At 44.0% G+C, this 25,838-nt stretch overlaps 1 protein-coding gene across 3 annotated transcripts; it reads right to left on the reverse strand.

The window, feature by feature from the left end:
• Positions 1 to 3,762: 3,762 nt before the first annotated feature.
• On the reverse strand, positions 3,763 to 24,870 carry LOC103099138 (zinc finger protein 420-like). Of its 3 annotated transcripts, none has more exons than XM_056825149.1 (4): positions 24,727 to 24,870; positions 23,302 to 23,353; positions 12,524 to 12,650; positions 3,763 to 9,500 (listed from the first exon to the last, which is right to left on the reverse strand). In XM_056825149.1, the coding sequence occupies exons 2-4, from the start codon at positions 23,332 to 23,334 to the stop codon at positions 7,963 to 7,965; spliced, it is 1,698 nt and encodes a 565-aa protein (XP_056681127.1). In that variant the 5' UTR covers positions 23,335 to 23,353; positions 24,727 to 24,870; the 3' UTR covers positions 3,763 to 7,962. The 3 variants fall into 3 exon arrangements, with proteins under 3 accessions (XP_056681127.1, XP_056681129.1, XP_056681137.1); XM_056825151.1 differs by lacking the exon at positions 24,727 to 24,870 and adding an exon at positions 24,472 to 24,666; XM_056825159.1 differs by lacking the exon at positions 12,524 to 12,650 and having other exon boundaries at positions 24,727 to 24,861.
• Between the last annotated feature and the right edge of the window lie 968 nt (positions 24,871 to 25,838).

Below are 25,838 nucleotides of genomic sequence, written 5' to 3' on the forward strand. Positions count from 1 at the left end.
CTGAACCATGTATCCTGAATTGATCCTGGTATTGGTCAACACCCTCCTCAGCAAGACTGTATTCATTATAAAACCCACAATTTAAAATTGTTTGAGAAAAATTCCAGGGAAAGAACCTTGTTAACTCCTTGATTCCAGAAAATGAACTGTTTGGAGAAAGATGACTGCAGAGACCTACACTGCATCAAAAAGACCCAGAATGAATATTGGGGTGTAATTGATTGAATTGAAGGTTGTTGAATTCATTTCTTTTTTTTAAACAATATTTTATTTGGTCATTTCAAAACATTATTCATTGGAGACAAAGATCATTTTCTTTTCCTTCCCCCAACCCCCAGCCGACACGCAATTCCACTGAGTTTCACATGTGTTCTTTATTTGAACCCATCTCCATGCTGTTGGTATTTGCATTTGAGTGTTCATTTAGAGTCTCTCCTCAGTCATGTCCCCTCAACCCCTGTAGTCAAGCAGTTGCTTTTCCTCGGTGTTTTAACTCCCACAGTTTGTCCTTTGCTTATGGATAGTGTTTTTTAGATCCCTGCAGATTGTTCAGGATCACTGCATTGACCCTAATGGAGAAGTTCATTACCTTCGATTATACCACAGTGTATCAGTCTCTGTGTACAATGTTCTCCTGGTTCTGCTCCTCTCATTCTGCATCACTTCCTGGAGGTTGTTCCAGTCTCCATGGAACTTCTCCACTTTATTATTCCTTTGAGCACAATAGTATTCCATCACCAACATATACCACAGTTTGTTCAGCCATTCCCCAATTGATGGGCATCCCCTCGTTTTCCAGTTTTGGGCCACCACAAAGAGCGCAGCTATGAATATTCTTGTACAAGTCTTTGTGTCTATTATCTCTTTGGGGTACAGACCCAGCAGTGCTGTGGCTGGATCAAAGGGCAAACAGTCTTTTGTCGCCCTTTGGACATAGTTCCAAATTGCCCTCCAGAATGGTTGGATCAATTCACAACTCCACCAGCAATGAATTAATGTCCCTACTTTGCCACATCCCCTCCAGCATTCATTACTTTCCTTTGCTGTTATGTTAGCCAATCTGCTAGGTGTGAGGTGATACCTCAGAGTTGTTTTGATTTGCATCTCTCTGATTATAAGAGATGTAGAACACTTCTTCATGTGCTTATTAATAGTTTTGATTTCTTTATCTGAGAACTGCCTGTTCATGTCCCTTGCCCATTTATCAATTGGAGAATGGCTTGATTTTTTGTACAATTGATTTAGCACTTTGTAAATTTGAGTAATTAAACCTTTGTCAGAGGTTTTTATGAAGATTGTTTCCCAATTTGTTGCTTCCCTTCTTATTTTAGTTACATTGGTTTTGTTTGTACAAAACCTTTTTAATTTGATGTAGTCAAAATTATTTATTTTACATTTTGTGACTCTTTCTAAGTCTTGCTTGGGTTTAAAGTCTTTCCCTTCCTAAAGGTCTGACATGTATACTATTCTGTGTTCACCTAATTTACTTAGAGTTTCCTTCTTTGTGTTCATGTCAGTCACCCATTTTGAATTTATCTTGGTGTAGGGTGTGAGGTGTTGATCTAATCCTAATGTCTCCCACACTGTCCTCCAATTTTTCCAGCAGCATTTATCGAAAAGTGGATCTTTGTCCCAAAAGCTGGGATCTTTGGGTTTGTCATAGACTGTCTTGCTGAGGTCATTTTCCCCCAGTCTATTCCACTGATCCTCCCTTCTGTTTCTTAGCCAGTACCAAATTGTTTTGATGACTGATGCTTTGTAATATAGTTTGAGATCTGGGACGGCAAGGCCCCCTTCCTTTGTATTTTTTTAAAAATTATTTCCCTGCATATCCTTGATCCTTTGCTCTTCCAAATGAACTTTGTTATGGTTTTTTCTAAGTCAGTAAAGAAATTTTTTGGAAGTTCAGTGGGTATGGCACTAAATAGATAAATAGTTTGGGCAGGATGGTCATTTTTATTATATTGGCTCATCCTACACATGAGCAGTTAATGTTTTTCCAATTGCTTGAGTCTAGTTTTAGTTGTGTGGAAAGTGTTTTGTAGTTGTGTTCATATAGATCCTGTGTTTGTCTTGGGAGATAGATTCCTAGGTATTTTATTTTGTCTAAGGTGATTTTGAATGGGATTTCTCTTCCTAGTTCTTGCTGCTCAGCTGTGTTGGAAATATATAGAAATGCTGATGACTTATGTGGGTTTATTTTGTATCCTACTACTTTGCTAAAGTTCTTGATTATTTCGATTAGCTGTTTGGTTGAATCTCTAGGATTCTTTAAGTAGACCATCATGTCATCCGCAAAGAGTGATAACTTGGTCTCCTCCTTGCCTATTTCAATGCCTTTAATTTCTTTTTCTTCTCTAATTGCTACTGCTAGTGTTTCTAGTACAATGTCAAATAGAGGTGATAATGGGCATCCTGATATTAGCTGTTGGTTTTAGATATATACTGTTTATTATTTTTAGGAATGACCCTTCTTTTCCTATGCTTTCTAGTGTTATTAATAAGAATGGGTGTTGTATTTTATCAAAGGCTTTTTCTGCATCTATTGAAATAATCATGTGATTTTTGTTGGTTTGCTTGTTGATATGGTCAATTATGTGGATGGTTGTCCTAATATTGAACCAGCCCTGCATTCCTGGTATAAATCCTACTTGATCATGGTGGATGACCCTTCTGATCACTTGCTGGAGTCTTTTTGCTAGTATCCTATTTAAGATTTTTGCATCTATATTCATCAGGGAGATTGGTCTATAATTTTCTTTCTCTGTTTTTGAACTTCCTGGCTTTGGAATCAGTACCATGTTTGTGTCATAAAAGGAGTTTGGTAGAACTCCCTCTTTGCTTATTATGTCAAATAGTTTGTATAGTATTGGGATTAGCTGTTCACTTGTGAATCCATCAGGCCCTGGGGATTTTTTCTTTGGGAGTTCTTTGATGGCCTGTTGGATTTCATTTTCTGATATGGGATTATTTAAGAATTCTATTTCTATTTCTTCTGTTAGTCTAGGCAGTTTATATTTTTGTATATATTTGTGCATATCGCCTAGATTGGTATATTTATTGCCATATAATTGGGCAAAGGAATTTTTAATGATTGCCTTAATTTCCACTTCATTGGAGGTGATGTCCCCCTTTTCATCTTTGATGCTGTTCATTTCCTTTTCTTCTTTCCTTTTTTTAATTAGATTGACCAGTACTTTATCTATTTTGCTTGTTTTCTCAAAGTACCAGCTTCTAGTCTTATTTATTAATTTAATAGTTCTATCACTTTTGTTTTATTAATTTTTAGTATTTCTAGTTTGGTTTTCTTCTGGGAGTTATTAATTTGTTCGCTTTCAAGTTTTTTTATTTGCATTTCCAATTCATTGATCTCTGCCCTCTCTAGTTTGTTAATATATGCACTTAGGGATATGAATTTACCTCTGATTACTGCTTTGGCTGCATCCCGTAAGGGTTGAAAGGATGTCTCAACATTGTCATTTTCCTCGATGAAATTATTGTTTCTATGATTTGTTCTCTAACTAATCTATCTTGGAGTATCATATTATTTAATTTCCAATTAATTTTTTTATTTGGCTTTCCATGTACCCTTACTGATCATTATTTTTATTGCCTTGTGATCTGAAAAGGCTGCATTTATTATTTCTGCTTTTCTGCATTTGTATGCCATGTTTCTGTGACCTAGGGTCTGGTCAATCTTGGTGAATGTGCCTTGTGGTGCTGAGGTGTATTCCTTTTTGTCCTTATTTATTTTTCTCCATATGTCTATTAACTCTAATTTTTTTCTAAGATTTCATTCACTTCTTTTACCTCTTTCTTATTCATTTTTTGATTTGATTTATGTAAATTTGATAGTGGTTGGTTCAAATCTCCCACTAATATGGTTTTACTGTCTATTTCTTCCTTCAATTCTCCTAGTTTCTTCATTAGAAATTTAGGTGCTATACCATTTGGTGCATACATTTTGATTAGTGATATTTTCTCATTATCTAAAGTTCCTTTTAACAAAATATAGTTACCTTCCCTAACCCTTTTAATCAGGTCTATTTTTGCTTTAGCGTTGTCAGATATCATGATTGCAACTCCTGTCTTCTTTCTATCAGTCGAGGCCCAACAGATCTTACTCAAACCTTTAATTCTGACCCTGTGAGTATATACCACCTCATGTGTGTTTCTTGAAGACGACATATGGTAGGGTTTTGGATTCTAATCCATTCTGCTATTCGTCTGTTTTATGGATGAGTTCATCCCATTCACGTTCAAAGTTATGATTGTCACTTGTGAATTGCCCAGCATTTTGATATCCTCCCCTAATTCTGACCTTTCTTCTTTTGCCATAACCTTTTAAACTGGTGGTTTAAACTGGTGCTCTGAGCCTGGCACAGCACTGTCCGCAAGGTACCTCAGTGCCTTTGCCGGCCCTGAGATTTCTGTTCTTTCAGAAGACCCTGCACTCTAAGGGGGGAGGGTTCCTGGCATCCCTGACCTCTGAGGGCTCCTGATTGGATTAAGTTCAGCTGGGTTGGGCTGGATGAGCCCCAAAGCAAAAAACCTCCTCTGCAGAAGCCCTTCGCCTTTTGGAGCAACTCCTTTGCCGGACCTGAGGTTTCTGTCCTTTCAGAAGCTCTGAGGGCTCCTGATGGGATTAGATTCAGCTGGGTTGGACTGAATGTGCCCTGAAGCAGGAACCTCCTGTGAGACTCAGATGAAAGGACCAGTCAGGGGGCTACAGGATCCCCCCATCTCTGTTACCCTGCCATGGGTTAGGAGCCCCTGAGACTGGCTCAGGTTGCTTTCAAAATGTGCCCTTCAGAATAGCCAGCCCTGAGGCCCTTTTGATGGCCCTGAGGTTCTCGCAGCAGCCACAGGCGCAACTCTCTGGGTTGGGGGGGGATGGGTCCTATGAACTTCCTTCTGCCTTCCCCTTAGATCCGAGTGATCTAGGATTCTGGCTTTTGGGGGCATACCTTTTGATCTGAGTCCAGAAAGAGGGTTCCCCGGGTCTGTCCTGTTGTTCAGTTTGAATTTCAGTGCCCTAGGAGCATTCAATTTGTGATCGGTAAGGAAAAGTTTTCAGAGGTCTGAATTTTTGCTGCCTCTAAGCCGCAATCTTGACCAGAAGTCCCCTGAACACATTTCTTAACATACACTTTAATACCAAAGGGGACTTACCCCATTGACTTTTTGTCAAAGAGCCTAGAAAACACTGGTCTTACTCTCTATTTCCTCTTATCTCTATATTAGTTTCTTTTTAGAAGGCTCAATATTGATTACTGTAATAATTAAAGATGATTGATGTTGCAAACTGTAGTGAGTAAAATAGTGGAAGATATAAACTGTAGTAGATATAAGAGTGGGTGAGTAATTTGTGACCGCAGGAAATATGTTTTCACTACAGTGTCTTGTTTTACATCAAATATATGGTGGTCGCCAGGGAAATATTCCCAATTATGAATATACCCAAGTCAACTGGGTTTTATAGAGAATTTAATTAATAATACAATGAGGAATCAAAGAATGAGAGAGAGAGAAAAAGGAAATAAATGAGAAAGAATAGGCCGGTCCGGGCAGCCCTGGCCAACACAGGCCTAAGCCCTAAAAGATCAGTCAGTGAGTTATCACTCACCATAAGATCTGTTCAAGCGAGGATTCAGGGGGACAGAGTTTCCCCAAAGGGAGTTCCAGCCACAGTCAGCCTCCCTTGAGAGACCTCCTTAGAGATTGTCCTTCTCTCAACAACCTCCTTAGAGCCTGTCTCTCAAGAGACTCCTTCTCAAGAGCTTCTCCTTCAACAGTCTGTCCTTTTTCTTATATAGGGGGTTTTCTCCTATGTCACCTCCCCTAAGTTCTTCCATCTACCAATCACAGTAGACGGTTTCCAAAGGACAGCCCATTCTGAATTCACAGCTGAGTAGATTAATCCCTTTAGTAATCCACACCTGAGTAGGTTAGAATCTCTGAGTAAGGTTCTCACCTTTTTGTCCTGGCAAGTTTACAAGTTGCCTGACCTTTAATAGGTACTTAGGACCCCTTTGTATTAATTCTAAAAATATGCATGGCTTAAGTATGGGTGTAAGTATTTTTCATTGTTCAGCAAGGAGTTTTCTCCCCTAAAGCAGTCTTAAGTACGGGTGGAGTAGAAGTCTTCCCATTTCTGATCTAAGTAGAGTTCTCACATTTTAGATCTAAGTAGCTTCACTGTTTAAAATGGGAAATGGTCTTAACCAAATGTTCTAAGGTAGAGTCTGAGAATCTTTTAACATTCACAATTAGAAGATTTTTAGAAATATAAGCTGATTATTTTAATCAATTAGGGAGACTAGTCTCCCAAATGTTCACAGGTAGAATTGTGAAAATGGGATTAGCTATCACCTGCTTATTTTTAGTTTTAATTACAGAAGTGCATACACCCTTTTTTATGTTAATGTGGGGGAAATCTGTGACCCTCATGTGCTAAAGTGGGTGATGAATCAGAAATGACTGACTGTCATCTGGGCAGTCCTAAGCAAAGCTAAAGCTACAACTGCACCACATAAAGTGGAAGGAATGCACAGGAAGAAATTCAAAAGAAATGTCTTTAAAAGCAGGTGCAGCTTTCTAGGAGTAGTTCTTTGGAGTTTGGAGTTCAAGCTAGAGGCTGGTGAAAGGATTTGCCTTGTAGACCTGAGATTCTGACATTGCTGAGGCAGCAGTTGGACATTCCCTTGGAAATACAGAGTAGATATTTGAAAAAGCTGACTCCTTTTCCTGGTTTTCCAGAGGGACTAGCCTCTGGAGAGGCCTCCATCTTGGAAAAGGCTTCATTGATAGAGTCCTTGTTTTGTTCAATATCAGCCCTTGGTTGAAGGTTGAAGGCCCTCCAGTTGAGGACTAATTAGCCCAACATGAGTAAAACCAGGGCTGCAGCAAATAATCTAGCTTGTTAAACTAGATTTTTTACTCTGCCCTTTCTCATTTCTCTACTTTTATTCTCTCTCCTTTTGTAAATAAACTACCATAAAATCTAATTTTCAATTGAGACATTTATTTTTTAACACATTTTTATATACTTTACAGTTTTCTTAATTCATTTTATTTTTATATGTTTTAATTTTTTAAATCTTTACATTAATCTTAGGAGTGTTTATGACAAAAGAGAGTAAACTGTCTGATTCTGAGCAAGTTGAGAGCTCAATGTATTGAATACCTGGTTTCCGTGGTGTATAGTATGAGAGGAAAGATTATGAGACTGGCTCTAAACTCAATTAATGTAAGGTAGTAGAGGAAATGGAAAAATACGAGAGAGATACTTTCCTCATTACTCCATTTAGCTTGTTATTCCTTGGCCACCATTAAGGTGCTCTAGCCATGGTCAAAGGAAAGTTTAGTGAGCAACAAAAGTGAAATAAAAGAGCTTGAATATCTGCTCTTGCCTGAATTCATCAAACAATTTGTGCAGTAACCCACAAATCTCACCTCAAGAGTCAACCATGGCTTTCTATTTTGACTCAGCCACCCAATCAGAGTGTCTAGGAGGACCCATGCAGGGGACATCATTCCGCAATTATCTCATGATCGCTCTATTGCTGCAACTCCATCCTAACTCTGATTTCCATCAAACAATCCTTGCCTGATTCAAGTTTAGGCTCACATTAGATATATTTCCCCAGAAATGGGGCACGCAAATTGTTTCACAAAATAGAAATAGGTCTGACTAAATGTATTTCCACATTGCTTGCATTCATAAGATTGCTCCTCAGTATGCACCCTCTGATGATAAGCAAGACCAGAGCTCTGAGTAAATGTCTTTCCACGTTGCTAGCATTCATAAGGTTTCTCCCCAGTGTGTATCCTCTGATGTACAGCAAGAGCAGAGCTATGACTAAATGTCCTTCCACATTGTCTGCACTCATAAGGATTCTCCTCAGTGTGCATCCTCTGATGATAAGCTAGACCTGATCTCTGAGTGAAACTCTTACCACATTACTTTGGTTTATAAGGTTTCTCACGAGTGTGCATCCTCTGATGTACAGAAATACTGGAGGTATAACTGAATGTCTTTCCACACTGCTTGCACTCATAAGGTTTCTCACCAGTGTGCATCCTCTGATGTACAGAAAGACTGGAGGTATAACTGAATGTCTTTCCACATTGCTTGCACTCATAAGGTTTCTCCCCAGTGTGCGCCCTCTGATGAGAAGCAAGATCACAGCTCCGACTAAATGTCTTTCCACATTGCTTGCATTCATAAGGTTTCTCCCCAGTGTGCACCCTATGATGATGAGCAAGACCAGATCTCTGAGTGAATGTCTTTCCACATTGCTTGCATTCGTAAGGTTTCTCCCCAGTGTGTATTCTCTGATGTACAGCAAGACCAGAGCTATGACTGAATGTCCTTCCACATTCTTTGCACTCATAAGGTTTCTCCCCAGTGTGCATCCTCTGATGTACAGAAAGAATGGAGGTGTGACTAAATGTCTTTCCACACTGCTTGCACTCATAAGGTTTCTCCCCAGAGTGCATCCGCTGGTGATAACCTAGACCAGACAATTGAGTGAATGTCTTTCCACACTGCTTGCATTCATAAGGTTTTTCCCCAGTGTGCGCCCTCTGATGAGAAGCAAGATCACAGCTCCGACTAAATGTCTTTCCACATTGCTTGCATTCATAAGGTTTCTCCCCAGTGTGCACCATCTGATGATAAGCAAGACCCGATCTCTGAGTGAATGTCTTTCCACATTGCTTGCATTCGTAAGGTTTCTCCCCAGTGTGTATTCTCTGATGTACAGCAAGAGCAGAGCTATAAGTGAATGTCCTTCCACATTGTTTGCACTCATGAGGTTTCTCCCCAGTGTGCAGCCTCTGATGTACAGAAAGACAGGAGGTATGACTGAATGTCTTTCCACATTGCTTGCATTCATAAGGTTTCTCCCCAGTATGCCTCCTCTGATGATTAACTAGACCATAAAATTGAGTGAATGTCTTTCCACATTGCTGGCATTTATAAGGTTTCTCCACACTGTGCATCCTCTGATGTACAGTAAGAATGGAGTGACGACTAAATGTCTTTCCACATTGCTTGCATTCATAAGGTTTCTCCCCAGTGTGCACCATCTGATGATAAGCAAGACCAGATCTTTGAGTGAATGTCTTTCCACATTGCTTGCATTCATAAGGTTTCTCCCCAGTGTGTATTCTCTGATGTACAGTAAGAGCAGAGCTATAAGTGAATGTCCTTCTACATTGTTTGCACTCATAAGGTTTCTCCCCAGTGTGCATCCTCTGATGTCCAAAGAGACTGGCCCTGTGCATAAAAGTATCCCCACACAGATTACTTTCAATAGATTTTTCTTCAGTGTATATTCTTTGATGTTCATTATCAGATGAATTTTGAGGTGCAAAACAGAACTTCACAGAAGCAAAGTTATCAAGACCATCACTCATGAATCTTTGTAAGTCCATTTCTTCCAAAGAAAGGCTAACTTCTGTTGGATTGACCTTCATTTCAGGTCTGATCTCTCCTAAAGGAAACAGTAAAACATACATATTTAGTGACATATACACCTATAAAGCAATCTCCTTTCCTTCATTGTCAGAACATAAACTACTCTATCCTTTGAAGTAAGAAGAAAAGTCTTCTAACTTAAATGGGCACAATCCATCCTTTGAAAAATGCCATTACCTCAAAACTAAAAAACAATTTAAATAACAAAGAGCCTCCCATGTGATCTCATTGGCTCTTCATCACAAACCTGGAATTTTGGGCAGCTTAGTTTTATTACATTCCTAACGTAGACGATGATGTCAGAAAGGCTAAATGAGTGACTTAATCTAAAATCATGGCAGCTGACCCCAAATCAGGTGACTAGGGGTGCTTTCTACAGTACTGGACAATTAATTTTCAATGTTTTAGCTTTCATTCTCAGGGTCTATATATTCAATCCTCTCTTTATAGGTATGACACCACTGTGTGCATGTAGACTAAATGTTCCTATTATTTTATCATCTCGCATCTCGATAAACATTAAGTAATTCATTCATGATTGCTTTCAATCTTACTTTTTGGTCCAGTATCTGAGATCAGATGAGGAAATTTAGCACTATTTTTTTGCATTTATCCAAGGCATAAGAGATTTTGTTGTTCCATACTCCTTGAAAGCATCATTACTTTTCTTTAGATGCCTCTTTTCACTCAAAATCCTTGTATTAAATACAATTTCAAGAAAAATATGGCATTTCCCATATTTAAAAATATGTCTCATGCAGTAAAATGAATACATCATCCTTTTGTAAAGACCTTGTGAAAGGAAATGAGCAGGAAATCTTGCATAATTCTCTTCTTATTTCCTACTTTATAGAGAAGCTGGCATTTTCATAGTCTTAAAAATCACATTACAAGTGGTGATGCATTCTCTCTTTATCTCAGAAACCTGCTAGAACTTTTAAAGGTAGGCAAGTCCAATGAGCTCTTTTGGTCTCAGGCTCCTCAATCATAACATGGACATGATATTATCAAGTGACTCCTAGGGTTCCTATGAGAATCTAATGAGAAAATATTTATGAAGTATAGGACATATACTAGGTGCCATATGCAAATGGTAATGTTTTTTTTTATCATTAGAATTTGGATTGTTTTTTCCTTTGATTGCTTTTCTCTTTACATTGTGATTCTCCTTAATCTTCTAGTTCCTGAATTCCCTGCTGAATTAAATGCATTTCCTTTCCCCAACACTCCTTTCTCCCTGGATCATATCACGGTGAGATGGAGAATATGTTGCTTCTTTCTAAACCACCTTCATGTCTATGTTCTAGATTATGAACTCCACAAAAGCCCAGACTGGTGTTTCCCTTTCGTGTGTGAAAGGGAATTCTTTACTTTATTATCAATACTGAGTTAACACTAACTTAAGTACCTATACTTAGTACCAAATTAGACTGAAGACAGGATTAACTCCCCTCTCTCTACTTTTAAATTGAATCAACAAAACATTAAACACCCTATTGAGTACTAGGTGAGAAGCAAGCAAGGTATTTAGAGGATTCATACCCTCAGAAATTCAATCAATCAGGAAACTGTGAATCTTTTTGATTCAATCAGCCAGTAATCTATTAATATTTTTGATGAGAACCTAACCTTCAGGAGGTGAGAATTCAATCCCAGAGACACTGCCCCTTGGACAGCACTAGACAATTTGGAAACTGTGATTGGCCCCTATGAAGAGGAAGGGACAAGAAGTCACTATAAAAGCAAGCTCCAAACTGAACTCCACTGGAGGAGATTGTCTTGGTGAAGATAGTCTTGGATAGTCTTCAAGGGAGATTCTCTGGAGACTACAGCTTGGATCATGGGCTCAAAACTCAGTTTCTACTGAAACTGACTCTTGGATTACTTCACTGGGTGACTAAAAAGCTGACCCCTTTCCTAACTTCTGGAGAGATTAACTTCCATCTTGGAGGAGGCTGTTGTGGTTACTCACCACTGGCCCTCCTGGCTGAGGACTAGTACATGTATTTTCTCTAATCTCTCATATTTCTCTTCTTTGTTGTTTCCTCTCCATTTGTTAATATTTGTAAATAAAGGTTCTGACTCAAGATATAATTACTGGCAACCACATAATTTTGTATAATCATTGTCCCCGCATAAATTTAACCTTTACATTTGTATGCTCACGGCTTAATTATGTTCCTAGAAGATATTTATTTTTTAATACATGTTTACTGATTGGGCCCAGGGATTATGTCACGCCCAACCTCTACCGGGATCCTTGCATTCTGTTCTCTCTTCAAGAAGCCAAATGCATGCTCTAGCCTCATCTGTGTTTCTATCTCTCTCTTGCCTTTATTTCTCAGCAGTCAACAGTAACTCTATTGGATTCCAGAAGTTTCTCTCTCTAGGCTCTTATCTTCTTAAAGTGAGGTGCTGTGGTCACCTAAATGTCCAAGAATAGGGGAAAGACTGAGCACCAGAAAACAGGAAAGGGCCTAGGATGATGATTTAAGGAAAGCTTAGCCTTGAACAGATTCCAAGCAAGGCAGCTGTCTGCACTCCTGCTCATGGACTGCAGGTCAAAGGAAAGAAGAAAATCAGGGAACCAGCTGCCTGGCTCCAACCTACATTGAGGCTCTCTGACCTCATCATGGTCCTCACCATGGCAAGGCAATTCAGTAATATCTCCCTATTAGATTCCCTTTTCCATCTAGCTCAGTAGCCTTCCAAATATTTCTCTGGTCTCCAGCTCTCTCTTATGGCTTCTTCCCAACCCCTACCTCACCTTCTGAGCTCAGAACTTGGCCTCATATTTCACTGAACCAAAGCTGAAACTTTCTGCAAAATTCTCTCATCCTCCCCATCTAAATTGCCTCCTTTTCCTCTATGGTCTCAGAATCAGACGAAAAGTCTTTCTTCTATCTAAGGAAAATCTCTTTCCATAAGCAAAGAAGTCCATCCCATCCCTCATCTATGCTTGTCTATTCCTCCCTGAAGGGCTCCCAAAGTTCTTTCATCTTCAGCCAATCCCACACTAATGAACTAATGACTCCTTACCCACAGAGAGCAGGTTCCGCGCATTCTCCAGCATCACCTCCTTGTACAGCTCCTTCTGGGGAGGGGACAAGAGGTGCCACTCCTCCTGCGTGAAGTCCACAGCCACATCCTGGAACTTCACCACCTCCTACAGGAGCCCAAGTCAGAGCACAAAGGGCCGAAAGTCACATCACAAGGAAGAGCCCACCTCTAGTCAGTTACAGGAGGAAACTGACCCACAGAGGAGGGAGGGGCCCAAAGTCCCACCCATTGTCAGTGTCAGAGCCAACAGTAGAAGCTGAGTCTGTAAGAGCCCAGGATGCTCCTGAAGGAAGCTGAGGAGCTTCTGATGTGTGAAGGGAAATCTCTAGGAGACCTCCATTGCAGTTTTGATTCCAAGGGAGCCAGCCCTGGGATGCAGGTGTAAGTCACACTGTGAACCTTAAAAATTCCCCATTGGGACCATACCCCATTTGGGCAGTGAAGCTACTTAGATCAGGAATGTGAGACCTCTACTCCACCCATACTTAAGCCTGCTTTAGGGGGAAAAAACTCCTTGCTGAACAATGAAAAGTACTTAAATCCATACCTAAGCCATGTTTATTTTAGGACTAATATAAAAGGGTGCTAAGTACCTATAAAGGTCAGGCAACTTGTGGACTTACAAGGAGCAAAGAGGTAAAAACTTACTCAGAGATTCTAGTCTACTCAGGTGTGAACTAAGAATGGTCTGTCCTTTAAACATCTACTGTGATTGGTAGATATGAGGACTTGGGGGAGGTGACATAGGAGAAAATGCCCTTTAAATAGGAGCTCAGATTCATTCAGATTCCAGATTAAGCTGGTGAAGGCAGCTGAGATGGAGCTGGCCTGGTGTCTCTCTGATCACTAGAATCCTTGATTGGACAGATCTTATGGTGAGTGATTAAAGACTGACTGATCTCTCTCTTAAGACTCAGGTCTAGGCCATGTTGACTAAGGCCCTTCATATTTATTCCTCTTTTATTCTCTCCTTCTTTAATTCCTCATTGTATTAATTCATTAAAATCTCTATAAAACCCACTTGAATTGGGTATATTCATAATTGGGAATATTTCCCTAGCGACCACCGTATATTTGATTGGAAACAAGACACTGTAGTGAAAACATATTTTCTGTGGTCACAATTTACTCATCCTCTCTTCTATTGACTACAATTTAAGTCTTCCACTATTTTAACTCACTACAGTTTATGACAACCAACTATTTTAACTCTTACACATGTCTGTGGCCCTGTTGCTGTGTCCCGGGGCAGCCAGCTTCAGTGTGAGTCCTCACCGTGCCAGAGCCTGAGCCTCTCTGCCTCTCTCTTTACTAATAAATGTTCATCTACCTGGTAATGAGCCCCCGGATCAGTCTTTACTCCTGACACTGTGGAAGGCACCAGAAAGGAGAGAAGGTGCTCCACAGGGCTCGGGGACTCAGGATGCAGCCTGGGTGACCCATCCTCGGAGAAGGCTGAGCTGATCTCGGATCATTTACTTATTGATCCTACTTACTAGGAACTTGTTTTTGTCTGGTAACTGCCCGAGTCCTGCTTCTCTGCCTCCTGACTCAGCTCCACACTCAGCCAGCCTTTAATAGGTAAAGTTCAGAATGCAGCTCTTGGGCACTTGCATCACGGTTCTAGCCTCATTTCAAGGCATTAGCTGACCTTGGAAGACTCAGGCGAGCCCCAGGGAGTCATCTCTTGTCTTTCTATATCCCCATCCCATCTCAGACATGTCTGGTTGCTGCCCAAAGTCGGGTCCTGACCTCGCACTGGACTCACACAAGAATCTCTTAGTCTGGGAAGAAAAAGAGGGGTGAGGCATTGCTGGTGTGATTTTTAAATCTCCATCTTGCTTGATCTATCACCCCAAATTGTGCACACCCACACTATACGGGCATGTGCTAGGCAATGGTAAATCAGAAATAACTGACTGCCCACCTGAGCTGTCCTAAGCCAAGCTTGAGCCACGATTGGCACTTCTGAGGCACAGGAAGTGAGATAGGGAACAGCATTTGCAGTTCTCTCACTTCCTGTGGACAGGGCTGGGCACCAGTTTGTTCTAGGAACTTGAGCAGGGAGGAGAGCCGCAGACAGCTTTCCTTCAGATCGGTCACGTGAGTCAAGGGACTAATTCTCTTCTCTATCTTGGCCTTCCAGGCCTAAACTCCCTCTGGCTCTGCCAAAAGGTCGAGTTAACCCTTTTTCGTTTGCCCTTCTTTCCTTCTCTCCCTCTCCTTCTTTCTCACACCCGTGGTAATTAAACCACCATAAAACTACATTCTGACTTGAGTGTTTCATTTAGGAATTTCATAAGTGAATTCCTTGGCGACTTTAAATTAATATTAATCTTTAAAAGTGATTTTAATATCACACTGGCCTCTTATCATTATTCCAATCAGTCAGTGTCCCTGATTATCCCAGCTGTATGACCAATGGGGACCCTCTTATCTTCGGATAAATATCACTTACTTTCTCTGTTTTTGGTTCTGTGAAGATTCAATTGAACTATCCCCCAATGGTGAAAATTAAATTAACTCCCCTGCCCATTTTTAGATCTAATCACCAAAACTGTAAACATCCCACATAATCGTTTAGTGGGAAGGTTTGTGACCCACATATGTAATAGAGGGTGACGAATCAGAATTAAGCTGACTGCCCCATGGCAGACCTAAAGCAAAGCTTCAATTCTGATTGGTAGACATAAAATTAGGGGAAGGCACAGGAAGTGACCCAAAAGAAAATGTCTTTCCTGTGGGGCAGAATCTGCTGAGATTCATGGGAGAATAGTCTGAGATCTTCAGAGGGGTGAACCTGGACTTTGGCTTTGTCTGGAGTTCTGTTTGGGTTGGAGACTGGAGAAGAATCTGCTGACTGGACCTGAGACCCTGTTCCTGGTGAGGTTGTTCTTAAATCTCTTCCTTTGGACTGACACGTGGTGAGTGAAAAAGCTGACGCCTTTCCTGGGTTCTTCTGAAGAGACCAGCCTGAGGAGAGACCTACCTCTTGAGAGACATTTGCCCAGGTCCTCGCTTTGACGAGGCCTCTCTGGATAAGGACTAACTCTCCCTGACCAGGTGGAGCCAGGGGCCAGGAGTAAATTACTTAGTGTTTAGGCTAGAGATCTTACCCTATCTTGTCTGATTTTACTTCATTCTTTCTGTACTTTGTAAAGAAATTATAAATTAAATCTCTGGAATAAATTAAATTCTGGCGATACTTTTTAAAATATAATCCAGCCTAATCTTTCTATAAATTAATCCTTTTTTCACCCTTACAGTTCTGTGTTACCCCAAACCTATCAAAGAGATCAAGCCTTCTGCTTAAGGAAGTGATGGGCAACTTGTTGACCTTGGTGTGTCAACATTTTCCAAAAAAACAAAAATAACTCGGGTGCTGTCACTTCAAGAAAAGAATGTCCTTCTCAACATGCAACCCTATATTTATACTTCTCTGTATGGAGATTCATGCACTCGTGTGTCATGGAAAATGGTTATGAGTGTCACGGCTGACACCCATATCATGGGTTCACCATCATGGTCTTAGGGTTTGGAGCATCAACAGAGACAAGGCACTGACTCCTTTTATTGACAGACAGTATTCCTCTCCTTATCTTCCTTGGAGAGCTGCCTTAGTTTACCCTTTGGTTAAATTTCACTCACAACATCTGCAAATGTGAGATTTACAATGTTGGACAGAACAGAAAATGTTCACTAATGATGTCTGCAGTATTTTTAGGAAAAGAGCCCAAAGGGAAGGGATCGTTTGCTTCTTGAATATCCCAAGTAGTAGAAATGAAGGAGTGAATAACTGAAGACAACAGTAGCAGCAGCAGAACATCAGAGAGAGCAGAAAGAGGCTTCTTTTATAATCTACAGACAAGGAGGGGCTAAAGATGACGACAAAGACAGAGGGGATCATGGGAAGAATTGTGTGGCACTCCATCTACTCCAGGAGGATGCTTCTTGTGGTGGACTGAGGGACCACAAAGGAGAAGAGGCGGATACACAGAGGGCATCTGTGACGTGTGAACACTAAGTCACTTGCTAAAATGACTGACCACTCCAGAACACAAAACGAAGTAAGAGTGTTGGAAGCTCATTCTCAAAAGTGGGTAACCACTCAGTCAGAAACGTGTGAATTCTCTTAAGAGCTCACACCCTCAGACACTGGTCAATCAGGAAACTGTGAAAATTTTTATTGAGAAATTGACCGTCAGAAGGTCAAAAGTCAGTCTCCCAGACACTGCCCCTTGGGCAGTGCTAGACAACTCTGGAACCTCTGATTGTCTCCTGTGAAGAGAAGGGACAAGAAGGTACCAGAAAAAGCAAGTCCAGAACTCAGTCTGGGAGACTGTTGTGGAGAAGACAGTGTGAAGAGATTATCCTCTGGAGATGGTCTTGGATGGTGTTCGAGGAGCTTTCCTGGAGATTTCAGATTGGATCTCAGCTTCAACTTGGTTCAGAATACTGGACGGCTTTGTGGGTGAGTGAAAAGGGCCGACTCCTTTCCTAGTTTCTGGAAAGACTAGTTTCATCTTGGCTTAGGACTAGTAGAGGTATTTTCTCTAACCTCTTTCACATTTCTCTGCTTTATCGTCTCCCCTCTCCTTGGAAAGTAAACTTCTGACTTGAGATATGATTTTGGTGAACACTTTATTTCAAATAAATTAAAGTCCAACCATTAGTTTTAACCTTTACACATCTCAAGGACCAAACACTTTCATTCCCATTACCTCTAATTTAGCACCTGTTCTGAACTTCTGGGGATGCCCCAAAAGGCTAAAGACAGTCTTTGCCCTCCAGGAGCTCACAGTCCAGAGGGGGATGGAAATAATACATAGACACATGGACACAAAGTAAGATGTCTAGGAGAGAAAGGGAGGAATGGAAAGAATTAAGGCAACCTGACTAAGAGGAACAAGGGAACATTTCCTGTAGAAAGTTTTTGATCATTAGTTGGGACTTACAGGAAGTTTAAAGGGGTCAGTGAAATGTGGAGGAAAACTATTACAGACGTGAGGTGAAGCCACTGAAAATGCGTAGAACTAGACACAGCCAAATCACATGGTGAATGGAGTGCCAGATCTGGAGTCAGGAAGACGTGGGTTCTGTAATGGCATTAAAAAATGTGAGGGGATAATAAAAAAGACTGGGCTGGATCATCTAAGAATAGGGTCACCAGTAATTTAATTCAAAAGATTTATGTTAACAATTTATTATGAAATATAGAATTAAAGTAAGAAAAATCAGAGAGAGAACAGGATATCTAGCCTACACACTAAGGATTTTGCTCTGCCCTGGGGCTCAACCGAAGCAGGGCTAAGTATTCCTTAGCTGGAGGGGTCTTGGACTTGAGCCAATGATCTGGGGACACACAAAGTCTTTCTCAATAGGTTAGGTCTCTCCTAAGACTAGTTGCTTCAGAAAATCCAGGAAAGGAGTCAGCCTTTATCACTCACCCACCATGTAGTTCAAAGGGAGAGATTTAAGAACAGTCACACCAGCTCCAAGAACTCAGGACCAGTAATCAGATTCTTCATTAGCCTTGAACTCAGAACTCCAGAAGAACCTCCACAGGAAGTTGTAACTCCTTTTTAAAAACACATCTTTTGCCTCACTTCCTGTGCATTCTTCTACCTTTACATGAACAAAATACAGCTGAAGCTTTGTTTAGGACTGCCCGGGGAGGCACTCAGACGATTCTGATTCTTCATCCACTATCGCACACATGGGTCACAGATCTCCCCTACTCGAGTGATTGCCTCGCCCTCATCACTCATTTAACGTAGAATGAACCTAAGATGGAAGGTAAGGTTTGAAAACACAAAAAGCCCTTTTCCATTTTGGGGCAGTGAGGTGACTCTGTGAATAGAGAACTAGAACTAGAGACAGAAGGTCCTGGGTTCAAATATGACCTCTGACACTTGACACAGCCCCAATTGCCGACCTCTTAGTCATCTTCTGACTCACAACAGGTGTTTACCATCAATTCTAAGACAGAAAAATAAGTGATTTTTTCTAAAGTTTGCAGCTGAAGGAATCCAGGAGGCCAGGGTCCCTAGATGCAAGAATAAAGGCCAGGGAGTGATGTATAAGAAGACAAGAAAGAGGCCTTTGAACAGCAAACATGTTCAAATGTTTTCCATTTGTTCCTAGAGGGAATAGGGAGCCACTGCAGTTTATGGAGTACAAGACTGACACCATCAGAACTCAGCCGTAATGAAATCACACTTGTGGGAGAATGGAGCAGGCCTTGGAGTGGGGAGAGCCTTGTGGCAGACAGACCCAGCAGCAGGTTGTCTTAATAGTCCAGGAGGGAGGTGATGTCGGCCTCCACCAGGAGGATGGCAGTGACACAGGACAGAGTGGAGCTTATTGGAGAGATGCTGCAATGGGGAAACTGACTGGTCCTGGTGCACATTGGATATGTTGTTAAGGGACAGTGAGGAGTCAAGGGGGACTCCTTGATTTTGAGCCTGAAAGGACAAAGAAGATAAAGCTTTAGAGAAGGTGGGGGTTCTGTCTAGGTGAGAGAGAACAATGTGTTTGGAGCACACTGAGCTCAAGATGTCTCCTGGTCACCTACTGTTAAATCCCTATAAGGAAATCTGAGATGAAATAATGGAAGTCAACACAGAGATTGGGAATGCTGAGACTCATCAGCTGAGAGATGGTGCTTCCATCCCACGTAGCTGATGAGATCACCAAGTAAAGAAGTACAGATGGAGAAGAGTAGAGGGTCAAAGACAGGGCTGGAGGAACTCCCTCACCCTCACCCTACTGTTACAAGATCTAGAAGACAGAGAATCACAAGTCAGAGAGGTAGGAGCTAAACCAGGAGAGAACAACGTCCTAAAATCTTAGAGAAGAGAATATCAAAGAGGAGAGAGAAAGCCAAAAGCATCAAGGGGTGGAGGCGTCCAGTGTATCATTTGGAGCACGGGGATAGCTTTGACCCAGGGACCAGATTTCCAGGCCAATGTAGAACGTGGAGAGCTTAACTGTGACCAGTGAAAGCTGAAATGTCTGCGGAATCTCAAAGCTCTGCTCTTCGGAGCACATCCACTTACTAACGGCTGACGACTGCCTGGCCAATACAGACCAGGCGCTTTCCTGGGCTGGACCTCAAAATCAGGGGAAGAGACTGACCTACCTTCAAAGAGATGAATTAAATCAGACCAATGAAGGCAAAGGAAACAATCCAGTGTGGGGTCGTCTGCTTTCTAACTGGAGAAAAGATTAGGGACGGGCCAAGTCGGGATGGGGAAGAGGGACCGAGGAAGTTCCCTGAAAGGGGTCCGACTCCTTCCCAATAACTGTGAGCAATGAAAAGAACCAGGAAGCCAGAACTGATGGATCAATACGGACCCAGTTTGCAGATGAGACCCAGGGAGGGCCTGAGACCGACAATGAGGAGAAAACTTCTTCCAGCAGGCTCAGGATCTGACTGTGCTTCTGGTCAACCTCAGCTCAGCTAAGCAGCAGGCACAGGCGGGCCAGTTTCCCAGCCAGGCAGGAAGAGACTCACATCATGTAATGCCCAACAAAAGCTCGACCATAGCAGAGAAAATGGTGAAAAGGAGCCAGGATAGCTGGGGAGCTGCATGGCCAGAGCTCAGAGCAGGGCACAAGCCAGCTGTCATCCTAAATCTGGGGTTCTGGTAGGACAAGAAGGAGATAAAGCAATGGGACAGGCTAAAGGAAGTCCCTCCTGTCAAGGGGCAAACCAGCGATTTGGGAGAAAATTCCTTATCTGGTAAACCTGGGAAGGAAACTGGCGGGAAATGGGGCTCAGAGCATAAGCCTACACCATACTCTACTGGACAGGGTTTAAGGAAATGTGAGCTTAATGTTAAAAGATCGCAGGATTAGAAGGGAGGAGATTTAGTTTTTATCTGCACAGGAAGAGCAGATTTAAATAAGTGTACATTGGAAGAAGATGTGGCCCAAAGAGACTCCAGTATATCTGTAGGTATTTCAAAAGTGGGAGGCTCCTTTTTCTCCTGGCTCTCCAAGAGAAGTACAGGAAGTAAATTTAATGATTCCTCTGGTACTTCCAATGTTAAGGAACCATCTGGGGAGCAAGTTATTGTGGCTCTGAGTTTGCATAGAAGGTCCCTCCCCAGCAAATTTAAAGGGGAGTCAAGCATCAAAAGGAAGGAATGTTGTACCTCTAGGGGTCCTACAGACAGCATTCCAGGGGCAAGTTTTTTTTAACTCATTGGGGTATTCTTGATACTCCCACTACGCATTGTGAGTCAACAGAATAACAATTTAAATCTGGTACATCCTTTAATACAAACTTGATAGCTCCAGTGTCTAAAAGACAATCATAAGTGTTACCCACCTTTAATGTAACATAGGGTTCATTAGTATGGGGAGGGCAGTGGATAGGGACAACGGGTAGCAGGACATCAGGGTCCGGAAAATCAAAAGTTGCACCCTCTGATTCATGTGCCTCACCCCCCCCCCCCCCCCGTAAACCTTAAAATTTCACAGACTTATGAATGTTAAAAATTTTACTCCACATTGAGGAAATCCTCCAATTCCCTACTTGAAACAATTCCCTACCAGATAGTGAGAATTCTACTTAAATGGGAAAACTCCTTGCTATGGGAAGATTTCTACTTAAGACTGCTTTAGGGGGGAAAAACTCCTTGCTATGGGAGGATCCCTACTCCACCCATACTTAAGACTGCTTTAGGGGAGAAAACTCCTAGCTAAACAATGAAGCTACTTATATGGGACTATTCCCCATTTTAAACAGTAAACTTACTTAAGACCTAAAAGGTGAAAACTTATTCAGAGGTTTTCTCTTAATGAAATTTGTCGACACAGCAGCATTTTTTTTTCTGACTTACTAAAGAGATTAATCTACTCAGCTGTGAATTCAAAATGGGCTGTCTTTTGGAAAACATCTACAGTGATTGGTAGATGGAAGAACTTAGGGGAGGTGACATAGGAGATTTTGCCCTTAAAAATAAGAACTCAGAGAAGAGCTGGGACTGATTCTGAAGAACTCATTCTGAGGAGACTGATTCTGAAACATTCAGATGGAAGAGGGATCTGGTGAAAGCAGCTGAGATGATGTTGGCCTGGTGTCACTAGAATCCTTGCTTAGACAGACCTTGTGGTGAGTGTTAAAAAACCGACTGATTTCTCTCTTAAGACTCAGGTCTAGGCCATATTGGCTTGAGGTCCTTCATGCTTATTCTTTTATTTCTCTTTCTTTGATTACTAATTGTACTATTAATTAAAATTTTCTATAAAACACAGTTGACTTGACCATATTCATAATTGTTATATATTTCCCTTGCTCCAACCTATTTAATTCTTACACCCCCCCCCAACACCTTCATTGTGTTTGGGATGTTCCTTGGGCACCCTCCTGAAGGGCACCCCTCTGAGGGTCATTAGCACCTGGACTATTTTTTGTATGAGCACCTTTTCTTATATATTGTTGGGCATTATCATTTTCTTCATTTTGAGCATTGTCATTATTTTCCCAATTCCTATTTCTATAATTTTGGTTTATAAAGTTCTTATTTCTATAGTCATTATTATAATTTCTAAAATTCTGGTTTCTATGACCATTATCAACATTTCTGTAGTTATTATTTCTAAAGTTATTATTAAACTGAGTATTCCTTCGGATCATCTTGAGAAAAGTTCTACATTCCATCATTCTGTGGCCCTTCTTCTCACAGAAGTGTCAGGTTACTAATTTATTTGTGAATTCCCGCAAAGGGGCTATAGTCTCTCCCTAATTTTTCAATTATCTCTTTAACATTTCAATTTCCTTCTTTAATTTCTCCACTGACAGATCAAAAACTAAAACACTTTTACTGAACACTAAGTAAGGGAGGTCACAAGCCACTGCCTAAGGTGGGTGACAGCCCCAAAGTGGGGGGAGTGACAGGAAGTACCCTGGAAAAAGGACTATAAAAACCAATGGACAATAACTCCACCAACAATGCATGTGGTAACCAGCGTCCACAAATCTGCAAAGTGATCACTTTCTTTGGCCTGTGTTGGCACAATAGCCAAATGGGCAGCCGTGAGAGGGTGTCTCAGAGGTGTTTTACTTTGCAGTTCAAGGACCCAAATGCTTATTCCATCTCTTGATAGAGTAAATTACCAAAAAAGTGGAAAAGCTCAATTCCTTAAAACAGAAAAACATCCAAAGAGAACCTTAACCTCTGCTCGCCTCAGTTTCCCCAACAGTGAAATGAGGAGAATAAGAACGTTCACCCCAGAGCACTGTTACACAGACTGCTGAAAGCAGATTTTAGCAGACCTCGAAGCCCTCCAGGCTGTCTGTGCCCCATTCTTTGTCCCTGAGCCTTCGGGACAAGCCCAGGATGTCTCCCTCAGGACCCCCCAACCCTACATGCACAGAAAACTCCCAGAACGTCAGGAAGTCGCCCCTTTCTCTGCAGACTGTCCCAGCAGGGAAGGACTAGAGCAGGGAGGAATCTACTGCCCAGAGAAGGCCTGAGGCAGCTGCTGGCTCTGCTCGAGAGCCCTCGGAGCTCCTCTCCTGGCAAAAAGGCCCCATTTCTGGGTGAGGCCCTTCCTGGGCTCCCCCCAACTCCTGGGACTCCCTCTGGGTCAGGGAGGGGTGGGGTCACCTCTGGGGTGGATACAACAGCCACAGGTGGGCTCTGGGGGGGGAGGGGGGCTCCTGACCTCTAGGATTCTGGCTGTCCCTGGCAGGGACACCGACCATCCTGCGACGAGGCTTCCCTGGGGGGCTGGAATGCACTTACCTGGGCTGGGAGTCTGTCCATCTGCAGGGCCATCCCGGGCACTCCAGGCTCCCTGTGGAGGCAGCAAAGCAGCCCCAGTGAGAACCCCCTTGAAGCTCCCCGGGCTTTCCCTGTCTCGTCCCCCCCCCCCACGCTCCTGCCCCCCCTTTAGGGCCCCTGAATGGAGCTCCAGCCACAGCTCTGCCCACCAGGCCTCCCTGCTCTGCCCTCTGAGCAGCACGAGCTGGCCTGGAGCCCCTCCTGGGCCCCCCTCTCCCTCCTTCTTTCCCATCATCCTCTCTGGCCAATGGCTCTGGCTCAGCCCATCCCCCCTGGGCCAGGCCTGCCCTCAGGGGAGAGCCTGGGAAGAGAAGAGGGTCTGGGGGGCAGCTGAGCCCCTCCCTCTGCTCCTCCTCTTCTGCCCCCTCCCTTCTCCCCTCCCCCACGCCCCCACAGGAGGGGCCCAGGCAGAGCAGGCAGCACCCTGGGGAGACTCGGGGGCTCCCGGGGAGGCTGAGACAGGAGGAAGGGGTGCTGGGTTCTCCCTAGAGGCTGGGGAGAGTGCTGGGGCCCCTTTGGAGCCCGGGAGCCCCCAAGAGTACAGGAAGGGTCTGAGGCCGACTGGAACCATGCAGACCCAGCACTCTGCCAAGATCTCCCTCCTCCTCCCTCTGCCCCACCCCATCAAATCCCCCAGGATGCTCTTCGGCCTCCCAGCCCTAATGGCCCCTCCCCCTGTGCCCCGGACTCATCAGCCCCTTGGCCAGGAGTACCTTCTCTGGCTGTCCCTCCCCCGATCACACCTCGGCCCTCCCGGCTTCCCTACAGTCCAAAGGACAATCTCGCAGCCTCCAGGAAACCCTCCTGAACTCTTCACTCTCCGCTCTCTCTCTGGCCATTATTGCCGGTTTAGCCTGAATAGACTGTAATTGGGGTGCCTGAAGCAGAGGCTGGAAGGCAGGACTCCTGGGTCCGGAAAGGGCGCGTAAAACAGCATCCCATACTGCCCCGCCCCCTTCCGGAACACCCCTAAAAGACCGGTCGTTTAAACAAGAAAGAAGATCCCCAAGAGGAAGCCGGAGGCCACGGTCGACCCCAGTGAGAGACCAGAGCAGCCCCGGGGATACAGCGTACCTCGCAGAGGATTCGAACCCTGCCCTGCCAGCCAAGTTCTGCTGGGGCCCGACTTACTTTTCGGCCCCAGCCAGCCCCGCCCAGCTGCAGCGTCCCGGGCGTGGGGAAGGGGCGGGGCTCCGGGCTTTGGGCTCCTGGAGGCACAAGCGGGAGGGGGTCGGGCCCAGAGAGACCCGTAAAGGCAGAATTCGAACTCAGTCCAGCCTAAGAGCCCCAACACTGCCCATGGCTGTACGCCTCCCGCCAGGCTCCTCTACCTCCTCCCCCTCGGGCCCCCCTTCCCGCTTTCCCGCGGCTCCCCGCGATAATTACCGAGGCTCCAGGCGCGGCGCGGAGGGAGTTCTACTGCCTATAAAGGGGCCAAAGCGGGAAGATGTCTAGAAGTGGAGGAGGAGGGAGGAGGAGCCACCTTCACTTCCTGCTTCCCAGAGGCCTCCGCGACTGGGACTGAACCGCCCCCTCTCCGCTCCTCCCACGCCTCCCTCTCCAGCCACCAGTGTGAGCCCCGCCTTCCCCCTCCCTCCCTCTACACCTGCTGTGAGCCCGCCCTGCCCCACTCCTTCATTCCTCCTCACTCGCGGAGGCCCCGCCCCTTCTTTCATCCCAATGGCTGAGGCCCCGCCCGCCCTCCGCCCCCGCGCCTCCCAGGGCCCGCACTGCTGGGGCTTCCCAGGATGACTCTCCGGGCAGGCGGAGCCTTTGGAGGAACAACCCAGGCGGGCCCAGTATGGACTCTTCCCGGAATAGAGCCGAGGATGCCCGCCGGACCCTCTCCGGGACACTCTCGCGGTGACCCCCGAGCTGGGAAGGCCCAAACCAGAGACCAGTTTCCTTTGGCTGTCCCTGCCGAGGCCTGAAGAAGGAACCGCCCCCAAAGCATTGCTGGCTCCCGCCAGGCGGGATTCGGGCCGGGAATGACAGCCAGCTGCCCTCTTAGGGAACCAGAGTAGGATGGAGCGTGCCAATCGCAAAGCGAAGAGAAGTCACATGATTGCTTCCAGGGACCAATCACAGCCCGGGCTACGAAAAACGCTGGGGGGCAGGGCTGGGAGGCTCAGTGCATGGAGAGCCACGCCCAGAGATGGCAAGTCCTGGGTTCCAGTCTAGCTCAGACACTGCCTAGCTGGGTGACCCTGGGCAAGTCCCTTAACCCTCCTTGCCTAGCCCCGAGTGTTCAAAAAACAAAGCACTTGGCAAGTCGAGGCATCACTTCTGATCACATGGAGTGTCTCTGGGAAGCCTCCCGGGAGTGTCCTCGGCCCCGGGACAAGGTAGAAGCCTTCCTCAGGAAGAGGGAAGCAGCGCTGCCCCCCCCCCCCCTCAGTGCTGAGCTCGAAGGGTCGCTTCCGCAATCAGAGCAGAGGAAGTGAAGGCAGTCAGTGAGGCCAGTCAGGGATCCCTCTGTGCCATAAGACAGTCCTGGA

Source organism: Monodelphis domestica, chromosome 1 (genome assembly GCF_027887165.1).
Source record: "Monodelphis domestica isolate mMonDom1 chromosome 1, mMonDom1.pri, whole genome shotgun sequence".
In the NCBI taxonomy this organism is placed as follows: Eukaryota; Metazoa; Chordata; class Mammalia; order Didelphimorphia; family Didelphidae; genus Monodelphis; species Monodelphis domestica.